The following is a 14813-nucleotide window of genomic DNA, read 5'->3' as shown; positions in this document are numbered from 1 at the left end:
CGACTAAGCTCCAAGAAAATTCTGTCCACCAACTCTTCCTATTAGTCTGGTCCTGGCTGAAAACTTGGAAGCCTTCTCAGAAGCAGTGGAGACAGATGTCCCTTTCTGCCTCAAGTCACAGCAATCTTTAGCCACACCCAATACCTACCCAATACCCTCTGATGGAAATGGACCAGCTCCACAACTGAACCTTAGCAAACTACCACTCCACCAAACTTGTTCCAGATCTCTAGGTCCTGGAACATGCAAAGACACCTCAAAACTTCATAGAATGTAATGTCAGCCCAGTGCAAGAAGCAGAAACCCCACATCAGAACTTATAAAAGTGGTTGTTATTTGCATAGGCATAGTAAAAGTTGGCTGTAATATCGTCAAAGTTCAAATTGTCTGCGTCATTCTCAAAATAATCAGCTTTTTACATATCTTTCTGTCTTATACATGTCACAACATTTTTTCATAGACTTCTCTGAACATAAACATTAGAACATAGGGACCGGAGATACAACACAGCAGTAGGGCGTTTGCCTTGCATGTGACTGCCCCAGGACAGACGGTGGTTCGATTCTCGGCATCCCATGTGGTTCCCTGAGCCTGCCACGGACAATTTCTGAATGCCAACCCAGGAGTAACCCTTGAGTATCGCTGGGTGTGACCCAAAAAACCCCAAAAAACAACAACAACTACAACAACAAAAATTAGAACCTTTCTGCAGATACACTTGATTAGAAATTTCTTAAACAGGGCCCGGAGAGATAGCACAGCAGCGTTTGCCTTGCAAGCAGCCGATCCAGAACCTAAGGTGGTTGATTCGAATCCTGACGTCCCATATGGTCCCCTGTGCCTGCCAGGAGCTATTTCTGAGCAGACAGCCAGGAGTAACCCCTGAGCACTGCCGGGTATGGCCCAAAAACCAAAAAAAAAAAAACTTAAACATTCTTTTTTTGAGAGAGAGAGAGAAAGGACAAAGAGAGAGAGGAGAGAGAAGAGGGAAGAGAGGAGAGAGAAAGAGAGTGAAGAGGGGAGGGGAGAAGAGGAAAGGAGAGAGGAGGAGAGGAGAGGAGAGAGGAGAGAGGAGAGGGGAGAGAGGAAAGAGACAGAGAGAGGAGAGGAGAGGAGAGGAGGGGAGGAGAGGGGAGGGGAGGGGAGAAGAGGAAATCTCTTAAACATTCTTACACTGAGCACTGAATACGAGTCTAGGATATCCAAGTTCCTTTTCATAAACTTCCTTAAAATCAAAAGAACATTTCTGCAGATATATATACAGTTTAAAATAAGTTTGCTAAAACATTCTTATTGTGAGCAACCCGTAAAATTTTATTTTACAAGGAAGGAACAAAGGAAGGAAGGAAGGAAGGCTGCTTCTAGAAGGCTGGCTGCTCTTTGCCCTCGGGCTCCACCTCTTTCAAGTCCTGAATTCCAAACTTTATTTTTTTTCTGTTTTTTAGGTCACACCCAGCAGCGCTCAGGGGTTACTCCTGGCTCTATGCTCAGAAATCGCACCTGACAGGCTTGGGGGATCATATGGGACGCCCGATTCGAACCACCGTCCTCCTGCATCTAAGGCAAACGCCTTACCACTGTGCTATCTCTCCGGTCTCCAAACTATTTTCTTTTTTTTTTTGTTTTTGTTTTTGAGCCACACCCAGAGGTGCTCAGGGGTTTACTCCTGGCTGTCTGCTCAGAAATAGCTCCTGGCAGGCACGGGGGACCATATGGGACACCGGGATTCGAACCAACCACCTTTGGTCCTGGATCGGCTGCTTGCAAGGCAAACGCTGCTGTACTATCTCTCCGGGCCCCAAATTTTATTTTCTTTAAAGAGCTACAAGATGGGTTCAGTGGGTAGATTGCTTGTGTGGCATGGAGCCGAACTGGGCTTGATCTCCCACACTCCTAGCACTGCTATGAATCATTCCTGAGTGCAGAGCCAGGAATAAGGAACATCTCCAAGTGTGTCCCCCCAAAAAATTTTTTTTTGGTTTTTGGGTCACACCCCGCCGGTGCTCAGAGGTTACTCCTGGCTTGTGATAAAAAAATCACTCCTGGCTGGCTCGAGGGACCTTATGGGGTGCTGGGATTCAAACCAGTCTGTCCTAGGTTGACTGCGTGCAAAATGAAAGCCTCACTACTGTACTATCTCTCCAACACCAAGAAAAAAATTTTAATGAGTCCCGAGGCAGAGCTCAAAGAGCTGGAACACATGCTTTGCATGCAGGAGCTCTGGCTTTCGTTTTTGGCACCTCAAGTTCCCCTGATTACCACTAGCAGTAACTCTCAGCAGGATCCATGGAGTAGCCCCTAAGCACCACCTCATGTGGCCCCAAACCCCAAAAATTCAAATGAAATACACACACTAAACAATATTTTGTGGGTCCATTATTATCCTGAAGGTGAATTTATCTTTATTGCTTGACAGAAAGCACATGTCTTGCATGCATGGAGCCTGAGCTCAATCCCCCACCAAATATTTTTATTCAATAAATCTATTTTTGTTTATGAACAAATGCTCAATGTAGAAATTCACTGGTTATGGGGATAAAGCTTTGCACAGCACTCAAAGTCAGGTTTTTTTGCGAGAGAGAGAGAAAGAGAGAGAGGAGAGAGAGAGGAGAGAGAGAGAGAAAAGAGAGAAAAAGAGAGATCTCCATCAAGCTATATGCTTGGGGTCCGTACACTTTCCTGTATGTCTACTTCTGGGAAGATTTTTGGGGGTTACACCCAGTGATGCTTAGGGGTAATTCCTGGATCTGTTCTCAGATCAACTCTGCTCTCTGGATCTACTCCTATTGAGCTCAAGGGACAATAGAGAATGTGCCTGGGATCAAACCTGGGTCAGCTGTGTGCAAGGCAAGCGCCATACCTACTGTTTGTTTGTTTGTTTGTTTTGGGTCCATATCCAGTGGTGCTCAAGAATTACTCCTAGTGGTGCCTGGTAGGCCACATAAGATGCTGAAGATCAAACCCAGGTTGGCTACGTGCAAGGCAAACACCCTACCCACTGTACTATCGCTCCAGTTCCCATGTATGTCTTTAGACTTTTAAAGCTACCCTGTAATTCCAAGTACTGATAACGGTAGGCTTTTTGCTTTGAGGTCACAACCAATAATGTCCAGGGCTTACTCCTGGCTCTGTGCTCAGAGATGACTCATGACAGTGCTCAGGGGGACTCTAGGGGTGCTAGGGATCAAAAACAAATCGGGTATGTGCAGCAAATGTGCTGTACTATCTCTCCAGCCCCATAATGGGCTTTTTATTGTGGGGAAATGAGGCAAATGGTTCACTTTTATTTTTATTTTTTGTTTCTTGGCTACATATGACAATGATCAGGGGCTACTCCTGGCATTGGTCAAGCGACTGAGCAGTGCTTGGGATCGAACTCAGGCAAACACCATGCAAAACCTGTATTCCAGGTTGTTGAACTCTATCCGTGGAAGCTTGCAGTTAAACTTCCAGGCTTTATTTCTTCTCAAAATATGACTGGTCTGAAATAAAAAGACTGGTCTGGGGGCCAAAGCGATAAAAAGTAGATAGATCATTTGCCTTGCACTCTGCCAATCTGAGTTCGATCCCCGGCATCCCATATAGTTCCCCGAGCCTGCCAGGAGCGATTTCTGAGTGCAGAGCCAGGAGTTACTCCTGGGTGTTGCTGGAGGAGGAGGAGGAGGAGGAGGAGGAGGAGGAGGAGGAGGAGGAGGAGGAGGAAGAAGAGGAAGAAGAAGAAGAAGAAGAAGAAGAAGAAGAAGAAGAAGAAGAAGAAGAAGAAGAAGGAGGAGGAGGAGGAGGAGGAGGACGAGGAGGAGGAGGAGGAGGAAGAGGAGGAGGAGAGAAAAGAAAAGAACCTAGTACCTCATTAACAGCAATCACTCGGCACTTCTCCCCCTGGAAATCTACTTTCTATTTTTCTTTTATGGACTCTTTCAGTAGTGTTTGATGAAGGGGAAATCATTTTATACTTGGGGCTGAGACCCAGGGCTCCTCAAAGCAAAACCTATATTCAGCCCTTTGAGCCATCTCCTGGTCCCTGGACACCTACCTTTTTCTTGAGGTGTGTGGGGGGGGGGAGGGTTGAACTACACCCAGATTTCTTCAGGGCTTATTCCTGGCTCTGCACTCAGGGATCACTCCTGGAAAGTTTGGGGGACCATATGGGGTGCTGAGTATTGAACCGGGGTCAGCAGTGTGCAAAGCAAATGCCTTACCTGCTGTACTATAGCACTAGCCCCAGAAATCTGCCCTCCTTTGAGGGCAAGAATCTGGGTCACATTCAGGGTATTTAGTGGGGGGCTATTCTGAGCTCTGTGCTCAGAGATCACTCCTGATAATGTTTTAGGGGACCAGGTATGATATTGGTTATCAAACTGGGAGGACTCAGCTGCATGCAAAGTAAGTTCCTGAACCTCTATTTCACAGGCTCCAGAATTCTTTGTTGGTGGTGAAAATATTGGAAACCAGGGCCTCATACAGATGAAGCAAAGTATTTACTTCTTAGCTATTTTTCCAACTAAAAATGTTTTTAGGGCTAGAGCAATAGCACAATGGGTATGGCATTTGCCTTGCACATGGCCGACCGGGGTTCAATCTCCAGCATCTCATGTGGTCCCCCAATCTTGCCAGGAGTGACTTCTGAGTGCTGCTGGGTGTGACCCAAAAACCAAAGAAAATGTACTCTTCAGGGATGAAATACAGTGAGTCCACTTGCCTTGCCATGTTGCCAGCCTGGGTTTGATCCCCATATGCCCCCCATCCACAGGCACTGATTCCTGAGCACAGACCCAAGAGTAGCCCCTGAGTACTACTGGGTGTGGCCCCAAACAAAACAAGTTTTTTGGGGGGCTGAAGAAATAGTAGTAAGGGGCTTGCCTGGCACATGGCCAAACTGAATTCAATTCTCAGCACTCCATTTGGTTCCCAGAGCTCTGTAGGGAGTGATCCCTGACTATGGAACCATAAATAAGCCCTGAGCAAAAGTCTCAAAAGCCACAAATTTTTTCTTCTGCAGTGCTTAGAATGGAATTTAGGGCCTTTCACATAGAAGGCATATGATCTATGCCAGAGATCAAACCTGGATCTGTCCTGAGCCAGCAGCTTGCAAGGCCCTCCCACTGTGCTATCACTATGACCCCTTTTTTCTTTTTATGGGGAAGAAACTATGTCCAGAAATACTCAGGGATTAAGTATTCCAGGCCCGGAGGATCATGCCTAGTGGCAGGGATGGAAAGCATGCAAAGTGTCCTACATGCAAAGTATACGCTAAGTAAAACCCTTTGAGCTCTCTCGGGTCTGGGAATTTAACTTTTTTGTTTGTTTTGGAGTCACACCAAGTGGTCAGGACTTACTCATGGCTGTGTTCAGTCCTGGTGTGGCTTGGGATACCATATAGAATGTTGGAGATTAAGGGGCCAGAGCAATAGCAAAGCGTTGGCCTTACTCGCAGCCAACCTGGGACGGACCTGGGTTTGATCCTCGGCATCCCATGTGGTCCCCCAAACCTTCAGGAGCAATTTCTGAGCACAGACAGGAGTAACTCACTGGGTGTGGCCTCCCCCCAAACAAAATCAAAAACAGAATGTTGGAGATTGAACCTCAGGTCTGGCACCAGTAAGGCAAACTCCTTACCCACTGTACTATTGCTCCAGCCACTAGAAACTTACCTTTTTATTTTTTAAAGAAAAATAAGGTTTTCTGGGGCCAGAGAGATAGCACAGTGGTAGGACATTTACCTTGCATGTGGCCTACCCAGGAGGGATTTGGTTCGATTCCCAGCAACCCATATGGTCCCCTAGCCTGCCAGGGCAATTTCTGAGTGCAGAGTCAGAAGTGACCCCTGAGCACCACTGGGTGTGGCCCAAAAACCAATCAATCAATAAATATTTTTTTAAAATTAGAACAAAGGGGCCGAAGAGACAGCATGGAGGTGAGGCATTTGCCTTGCATACAGAAGGACTGTGGTTCGAATCCCGGCATCCCATATGGTCCACTTGAGCCTGCCAGGAGTGATTTATTTTTATTTTTATTTTTTATTTTTTGATTTTTGGGCCACACCCAGCGGTGTTCAGGGGCTACTCCTGGCTGTCTGCTCAGAAATAGCTCCTGGCAGGCACGGGGGACCATATGGGACACTGGGATTCGAACCAACCACCTTAGGTCCTGGATCGGCTGCTTGCAAGGCAAACACCGCTGTGCTATCTCCCCGGGCCCAGGAGCGGTTTCTGAGCTTAGTGCCAGGAGTAACCACTGAGCGCTGCAGGGTGTGACCCAAAAACCAAAAATAAAAAATAAAATAAAAAAAAGATTGGAAAAAAATTTAAAAATAAGGTTTTCTTTGAAAATCAAGAAAAAGAGGTTCAGGAGGAACATGGGCTTCCTCAGTCCATATCCCAGTGTCAAGTGCGAAAACACACATTTCAAGAGGGCTGATATGGGCAACACAAAGGTGTGCCGTGGTGCCACATAAACCCAGGGAGCACCTGTGCCTGGAAACCTACCTACCAAAAGCCAAAAGAAGCTTACCTTGCAAGTGGATGGCCTGGGTTCAATCCCTAAGCACATGTAGGGTCCCCGGAGCACCACCAGGAATGATTCCTGAATGCAGAGCTAGGAGTAAGGAGTGCAGAAGGAGTGAGTACTGACAGGTGTAGCTCCCAAACTAAACCAAAATAAAATGAGGCATCCTTTATCTTGGGTGTTAGGCACATCCTTCAACTCCGGGGTGCAACTTCTTCCCTTTTATAAAAGATACTCTAAAAAATATACTCTAGGCCCTGAACCAGGATGCCATCTACAAAAGAACCACGGTTGTCTATAACATCACTGCGGAGAAATCCTCTACCACGGAAGACCCTACCGCTGCCCGGGCATTGACCTACTTCAAAGAGAGGTCCCTTAACACCGAGAAGACCTAACAACAACAACAACAACAACAACCTGCTTTCAGGGCAGGGCTATCTGCATTGCCCTCTAATTGTGAGGTGAAACTAGAGGACGCTCCACAACATCCTGACTTCGATGTAGGATATGCAAAGATTCCAGGATCTTTTTTTTTGGTTTTTGGGTCACACCTGGCAGTGCTCAGGGGTTACTACTGGCTCTACGCTCAGAAATCGCCCCTTGGCAGGCTCGGGGGACCATATGGGATGTCAGGATTCGAACCACCGTCCATCTGCATGCAAGTCAAACGCCCTACCTCCATGCTATCTCTCCTGGCCCCTTCAGGATCTTTTTTTTTTTTTTGGTTTTTGAGTCACACCCTGTGACGCTCAGGGGTTACTCCTGGCTATGCGCTCAGAAGTTGCTCCTGGCTTCTTGGGGGACCATATGGAACGCTGGGGGATCGAACCGCGGTCCGTCCTAGGCTAGCGCAGGCAAGGCAGGCACCTTACCTCCAGCGCCACCGCCCGGCCCCCCCTTCAGGATCTTTAACTACAGAAACCTGACACCAACAGCGACTTGCGTGGGGGTGGGGTGGGGGGTAGGAGGTGGGGTGGGTAAGGTTTATTGGCACTACATACAATGACTTGGGTTGGACAACCTAGTATGCCTGGAGCATAGAGTTGGTCTTATGCCAGGAAACTTCAGGTAGGGTCTCCTTGTATTTAGGCCAGGGGTCTCAAAGTCAATTTACCTGGGGGCCGAAGGAGGCAAAGTCGGGGTGATCCTTGAGTTCAAAGTCAGTAGTAAGCCTTGAACATTGGGGTGTGTGACCCAAACAACTAAAACAAAACAAAACAAAAAAGATTCCTCTGGGACAGGGCCACAAAATGTTGTACGGAGGGCCGTTTGCAGGGGAGTTTGAGACCCCTGATTTAGGCCAAGGCTATTCCTTTCCATATCCCCCATATTTTGCTGGGCCTATGCAAACAATTGCCACTCTAACACTGTTTTTGCTGTACTTCATCAACTCTTATCTTTAAAAAAAGAAAAGCTTATTAAACCTTCTGCTAGGCCTTTAATGAGTTAATTGGTAATTCAATGATTTTCAAAAATATACTTGCTACTGAACCTTTTCTTTCTCTTTCATCATGTTAGTTTTTCTATTTTTAAAATAACTTTGCCTTTGTTCTTCCTGAAACGAATGTATTGATCATTGTGTCAACTATGTGATATATTTTTCCCTTAAATAAATTGAAGACATATCCATTTAAAAAATGAAAAAGTATACTCCAGGGGCTAGTGATAGTACAGCAGGTAAGGCACTTGCCATGCATTTGGTCAATCTGGGTTCACTCAATAGCATCCTATAATTGCCCAAATCCTGCCAGGAGTAAGCCCTGATCATTGCTGGGTGTGGTCCAAAACTGAAGAAAAAAGAAAAAGAAAGCCACCTAAAAAAAGGGATATACTCTATGTCTGGAGCCAATTGGGACATACACTTGTTATCTGGTTAATGTGCAAGGGAGCACTAAGGATAAAGAGGGATCAGGCCCACCCTGTGCAAGCTAGGAACCTTACCTGTTGTCCTCTCTCCTGCCCCAAAAACAGTATTTTCAATGCAGCCAAGTTGTGCATGCTAGACTGAGCTCTCTCTGTAGCCTGCTTCTCAGCAGGCCATCTGGGACCCCAGAACTAGCTCTTTGCTTTCTAAACAAAGCATCTACCCCCTTCCTTCGAGTTTCACTTCCAGGCATTTTCTGAATAGGAAGTAGTGACTTGGAGCCACTCTCAGCTATTTTCAAGGGTCCCTACTGGTGCCAGGGGTGGGCCATGTACAAGGAAAGCACCTTATCCACATTATCCTTGTCATTAATATGTCCCGCTCCTCCCTTGGGTGCATTTCTGCAGGGGGGAAAACCAATTTTTGTGTCGAGCCACATTGAGCCATGCTCGGGTTATTCCTGGCTCTGCACTGAGGTACCCCATCATTCCTGGTGGGCTCAGGAGACTAGACGGGATTGGACTCTGCTCAGCTGCATGCAAGGCAAGCACTCTACCCTCTGTTCTACCAAGTTAGCCCCCAGAAAACCAGCCAAAGGAACCATCAGAACATGTGACCAGCTCCTAGCCAATGAGCTGTTCAAGCCGCTGCTCCCTGAGGTCAATAGGGAAAGGCCAAGAGCCAATAATGACCTTGACCTTACCAACTTTATTGGGGGTGGACACCCGGCAGCACTCGGGCTACTAGTTCTGTGCTCAGTAATCTTTTCTGGCAGGCCCAGGGGTGTCCTGGGTCGACCATGTGCAAGGCTAACGCTGTGCTCATTCCGACCCCGACTTCACCAATTTTTTTGGATTACACCTAGTGGAGCTCAGGGCTTACTTCTGGGGGAGGGCTTATGTTAACAAGTGATGCTAGGAACTGAAAAAGACCCAGCTGGATGCAAAGTTCACTACCCTACCAGCACCCATTTTTCTTGGTGGGTACTACTGGCAACTCTGGTGACAATATGAAACACTGGGGACTTGAAACAGGGTAGGCACATGCAAGACAAATGCCATACTCTGAATAACCTGATTCACAATAGTGAAGCTGGATTTCTTAGCTGAAACCAAGGGGAACCATGGGAGGCTAGGATGAAATCCAGGCCAGCTATTTGGTATGCTCTTTAGTTCTAAGGCTGAGCTATTGCTGGCCCCATAACTGCTAATGTTAACATTTGCACTACTTAGTGGCAGCTGTTCTTAACTCCACAGGCCAACAGTGAATTTAATTAAAGAAAACATTTTAAATCAATGAGCTTGTAAAGGAAACCTAGATTCCAAAATTGTTGGCTTCAGGTTTCCTTGACTGGTTGGAATTATGGGGGACTCTTTAAACTTTCCCAAAACCCCTTAATTCTACTGGCAACATTTTTCTTCCCTTCTCCACACATTGGCAAATTTATAAGGCTTGCAGACAGGTGCTCTCAATTCAGGATTCCTGAGGAATGATCACTAAGCATGAGGTGTGTTCAGAGTTCACAGGATTAAGATAGTTGGGGTGTTTAAATAACATGTTACTCCAGAGCACAAAAATATGGTATCCATCTGTGCCCATGGGGGAACAATGGCACTGTAACACCTTTGAAGCAGTAGCCAAAAGGAACTTCAGAACTGCAATGGAGTCAAACATTGCTACCCTTTCCCTGCCTGGCCAGTGACCAGTTGAATTACCTACTGCCCCTGTGCAAGCAAACGTGTCACGAACCCACACACAAAGAGCAGGCCAAAGAAGGTTCTTGAAGATAATTTATTATTATTTTGTCAGCAAGCCAAGTACAGGCTCCAGTTTAATTGAGTCAAGCAAGTATAGCTTCTAGAAGAGGGAACAATTATTGAACCAAGACATTCCCATCACTTTTCTGCACCGTGTGTCCGTTTCTGCACCGTGTGTGCAATATGCTAACACCCTGTAGGCTCATATGTGCACATGCGTGTCTCGTGGAATTCCTTACAGACCCAGCTTTGTTCTTCTCCAGTGCCGCCTCTTGGAATTGTACCTACACAAATGCAAACATCAGGTTACCACCAGGACAGTCAGCACAGATCGAGGTCCCCAAGAAGTCACCCAGTACAGTACCATCCAGTACTCACCAGGGAGAGATCCGCAGCTGGCTTTCCCTCAGTATTGTTGGAGCTCTTTTTGGAGAGTAAAAAGTGATTTGCTAGATGTGTTTAAGAACTAGTCAAATCAAATTTTTACCTCTCAAAAGGATTCCAAATTTTGGAAAGCGCACTGCTTCTTGAGGGTCAAGGCGGGTGGAGCTTGATCCCCATCCCCAACAGCTTGGTCCCATTGCATCAAGTTTCAGGCAGAGACAGACTGAAACCCCCTCCAATCCAAACCATAGGGACAGAAAACAAAGCTCCCATCATCATTTGAACAGGCCTGCCCCGTGATAGACTTTCAAGGCTACCTCAAAACTGTTTGTGCTAACCAGTGGTGACTTTACCCCTGTACACAGGTAAAATCAAAAAGGATCAACACAGATTTGTTTTTAGCAGGGTAATGTCAGCACTCCCGCAATTTAGAAGCGCTGGAATTGCAACCTGCTCATTATCTTTCTTGGGGGGGGGGGATAGAGGTTTTAAATTGGGGAGGCCACTGCAAGCTTCAACCAGGTCAAACTCAAAACTCAAGTGGACGGAGGGTCACTGAGCACTGCAGTATAAGTCCTTCTCCCCCAAAAAACAGAAAGAAAATAATGGGAAAAGAATATACTTTACCTGATCTTATTACCAGTTTTCATCCGAATCCATTGAGGAATGGGCCGGTTCTGCTTTTGTTTCTTGGCCAGGAACCGCTTGATCCTAAACGTCTTGTGGGAAGACTGCAAGGAAACCATATAGACCGTTAATTTAGTCTCAAAAGTGATTCCTAATTACTGCCTCCAACAAGGAAATAAATATTGATTCATGACCCCCAAACAAGCTCAATTTTCCACAGCTTTTGCCCCGCAATCTTACTTGAAGAACGGAGACACTGGCTTCCCAAAGAACCTTCATTTCGAATTCTAAGTTCTGTAGCCTAAATTTGTTATTAAAACAGAGCCCTTAACTTACATTTTTCTAAATTAAGTCAGAAAAAGTCCCAAATCATGCCGCACAGAAGGCATTCAAAGAAACTAGGCTTCTCTAGACTCCAGGAACTTTCCAGAGTCTCTTGCTGGTCGCCCATGATCCGGAGGATACTTGAATTGGAAGCGGGTAACTTCGTTCTGAAAAAGCAGAGGCCAGTCTCCAGAGCAGTGCCTCCTTCCTTCCAGAGTGGGGACTCGAAGTCTGCTCCGGAGGAATTCCAGCCGCTTTTAAACTGTAGCCTGAACTCAAGCTCCTCCCTCCAAAGGCTTCAAAGGCGACCTTGGTCCAGTCCACACTGCAGCTTTGGCTTTTACAGGCGTCTTTTAAACGCAACCCAGCACCTCCCTTTCCCCGCCTACAGGAAATTCCAGCGGCATGAGGTACGTGTGCGACACCCACGTCCGGTCCAGCATTCAAAAAAATATTGGGAGCATTCTTGGCCGATCGCAGTTTCTTCCCGGGCACTTCATAAGACCACCCCCCTCCAGCCCTCCCAAGATTATCCCTGAGCAGTCAGGCCTATATCCTCCCCCCCCCCGCAAATAGAAAAAAAAAGAAATCGAGGTACCCTAAGTCTTAAGACGTCCCAGGACCCTCTTACAGTCCCTCTGCATGACTAGAAATCCACCCGGAATTTGAATTTCTCGCGGAGCTGTCCCAGAAAAATCGACAAACGAGTGGGAACGGTGGTGCAGGCAGGAAGGCGTCTGCCTTGCCAGCGCTAGCCTAGGACGGACCGTGGATCGAACCCCCGGCGTCCCATATGGTCCCCCAAGCCAGGCGAGATTTCTAAGCGCATAGTCAGGAGTAATTCCTGAGCGTTACCGGGTGTGGCCCACCAAAAAAAAAATAAAGAATTGAAATAGACAAGACTGGCTATGAAGTTCTTAGGCTATAAAGAAACGGCCAACGAGCACGAAGTTCGCCCCAAGGCTTCCTGCACCCCGGTGCAGCCACTCGGTGACACCCAAGCGACTAAAAAAGTGGTTCAGTCCTGCCTGGAAATAAGGGAGCATGCACCTGGCCCCAAGTTAAAATACTTTGCAAATATCACCAGCTTCCTGCCCCTTCTCCATATTCGGCATGGCTGCTAGTGGCTTGCGATCTACACTGTGGCCCCCATTTTAAGAAATACAGCCCTTCTCATTTTCTCCCGGCCCTGAAAAAGTTGCTCCCAAGAAAGGCGAAAGAAAACTGGGGTCCCGGTTGGCCTGGGCGGTGGCCTGGAAGAGAGCGCCCCCTTGGACATCGTGGCGCCGGCGCAACTCGCCAGGAGGCGGTGTTTCCCAACAGGCCCAGCGGACTTTGAAGTGGGGGGCCCCCCAAAACCAAACTTTTCTCGAAAGGGCCTGAAAATGCCGCCGGCACCTCGATGCAGCCCGCGACCCCGAAGAACTAGCGCGAAGCTGAGGTGCGGGGATGCCCTCCCCGAGTGGATGGATTGGGATACACTTACCATGGCGAACACCGGCCACGTTCGCACAGCGGCGATGGCGGAGAAAAGGAGAGAAAGGGGGAAGCGGGCGGAAGAACGTGCTTAGAAGGCACTGGGTGGGGGCGGGATTAGGGACGTGACGTCAGCGCCGCCCGCTTCCTATTGGTGGCCGTCCCCGGCCGGGCGCTCCCAGTGGGGCGGTGGGAAACGGCGCTCATTCCCGCGAAACGAAGCGGGTTTAGTGACTGGAACGTGTGGAAGAGTCGGGGGCCCGCCACTTAGTCAGGGGTCCCTAAGCGAAGAACAACTCCCGCGGTAAATGGCGAGCAAGGCTTTTGGGAGCCAGAGCCAGCTCAGTGGGCGGGACGCTGGCCCCGAGAGCGGGCGGAACTCAGGCTCCCAGGATGGGCGGGAAGCGCCGTCACGTGACTGGGCGCGGGCCCAAGTGCGCCAAGTTGTCTGGGAAGCTCGCGCTCTGATTGGCTGGCGGGGGATATTTTTTTTTCTCCTGCGCTACGTTTACAACCGTTGGCCGAGCGCGCTATCTGATTGGTCGGTAGTGTTGGAGGAAGTCAGAGGGGTGGGACCTGGGAGTAGTTGTTTGCTTTAAACTTCGTGATGGCCGCGGAGTTTGTGAGCCATGGGGGGGGGGTGCAATGTGGGTCTTCATTACTTTTGTTTTCCACCACACCCCACAATCCTCTGGACAGCTAGGTGTTCTTAGGGACCTTTTTTGGGTCCTTTGGGCTCGGACCCAGACTATCTTCTTCATCTAAGGGGTCTCAAACTCAATTTACCTGGGGGCCGCAGGAGGCAAAGTCGGGGTGATCCTTGAGTGCAAAAAGTCAGTAGTAAGCCTTGAACAACTAAAACAAAACAAAACAAAAAATGATTCCTCTAGGGCAGGGCCACAAAATGTTGTACGGAGGGCCGTTTTGGAGTTTAGATTTAAAAATTTTCCATTTTTAAATTTCAGCTGCTTAAGGGACTGGAGAGAAAAAAAAACGCGGGGAAGGCGTTTTTGTCTTGCATGTGGCCAATTAACTGTTTTGATCTCTGGCACCGACTATGGTTCCCCTAACCCCACCAGTAGGGATCCCTGGTCCCAGAGTTAGGAGTAAGTCCTCAGCACAGCCCTGTGTGAGCCTTCTCCCTCAAAAAAAGCAGTTTGAATAATTATTTTAGTAGTTTTGGTAATATGGTTGCAATTATGTAAAAGTTTATAATATTGATATACAAAGTTAGTGCACACCACCACCTTCCTAACGTAAAGCGTTCTATCATGAATTCCATAAAAAGAGACCCAGGGATCTGATCGATTTTACAATAGGTACTTCATGCATTTAGTCTTGCATGAAGTCTTTCATGAAGCTCCCCAGCACCATATATGGTCCGTCAGAGCCCGGCAAGGCGTGATCCTGGAGCAAAGCAAGGAGTAAGCCTTCAGCACAGCCAAGTGTGCCCCACCCCCCTGCAAAAGCAAGGCCTATTATATTTATTTTATTTTTGGTTTTTGGGTCACAACCGGCGATGCTCAGGAATTACTCCTGGCTCTGTGCTCAGAAATCGCTCCTGGCAGGCTTGGGGGGAGGACATGAAATGCAGGGATTCAAACCACCATCTGTCCTGGGTAGGCTACGTGCAAGGAAAATGCCCTACAACAGTGTTATCTCTCCGGTCCCTAAGTCTATTTTATCTTGTGTTTTTTTTTTTTTTTGGCCGACTTTATTTTTAAAAGGCCTAGATTAATTGAAAAACGTAAAATACTGACACAGGCTGACTCCATCCTTGCTAGTACACAAGCTATGTCCAGGAGACTTAGTGCTACAGCTCATTTCCTAGAATTAACCCAGTCACTCTCATCCTGGAATAGGCTCAAAAGTAT

At 47.6% G+C, this 14813-nt stretch overlaps 1 protein-coding gene and 1 non-coding gene across 2 annotated transcripts; both read right to left on the bottom strand.

Annotated features, from left to right (window-relative positions):
* Nucleotides 1-10316: 10316 nt before the first annotated feature.
* RPL39 (ribosomal protein L39) lies at nucleotides 10317-13216 on the bottom strand. The gene is made up of 3 exons (XM_049767646.1): nucleotides 12950-13216; nucleotides 11140-11243; nucleotides 10317-10412 (listed from the first exon to the last, which is right to left on the bottom strand). Exons 1-3 carry the CDS (start codon nucleotides 12950-12952, stop codon nucleotides 10364-10366), a joined length of 156 nt encoding a protein of 51 aa, XP_049623603.1. The 5' UTR covers nucleotides 12953-13216; the 3' UTR covers nucleotides 10317-10363.
* On the bottom strand, nucleotides 10835-10969 carry LOC125999683 (small nucleolar RNA SNORA69). The gene has a single exon (XR_007492164.1). It is a non-coding gene; the product is annotated as a small nucleolar RNA SNORA69 (small nucleolar RNA).
* Nucleotides 13217-14813: the final 1597 nt, after the last annotated feature.

The sequence above is a fragment of the Suncus etruscus genome, chromosome X (genome assembly GCF_024139225.1).
Source record: "Suncus etruscus isolate mSunEtr1 chromosome X, mSunEtr1.pri.cur, whole genome shotgun sequence".
Lineage (NCBI taxonomy): Eukaryota > Metazoa > Chordata > Mammalia > Eulipotyphla > Soricidae > Suncus > Suncus etruscus.
The sequence above is the reverse complement of the archived record's forward strand: the minus strand, read 5'-3'. Positions and strand labels throughout refer to the sequence as shown.

What these genes read in the sequence shown, in the direction of transcription:
- RPL39 (XM_049767646.1), bottom strand. An exon ending in AAAACTGGTAATAAGATCAG is followed by an intron (nt 10,413 to 11,139) that starts GTAAAGTATATT and finishes GCATTTGTGTAG; the next exon opens with GTACAATTCCAAGAGGCGGC.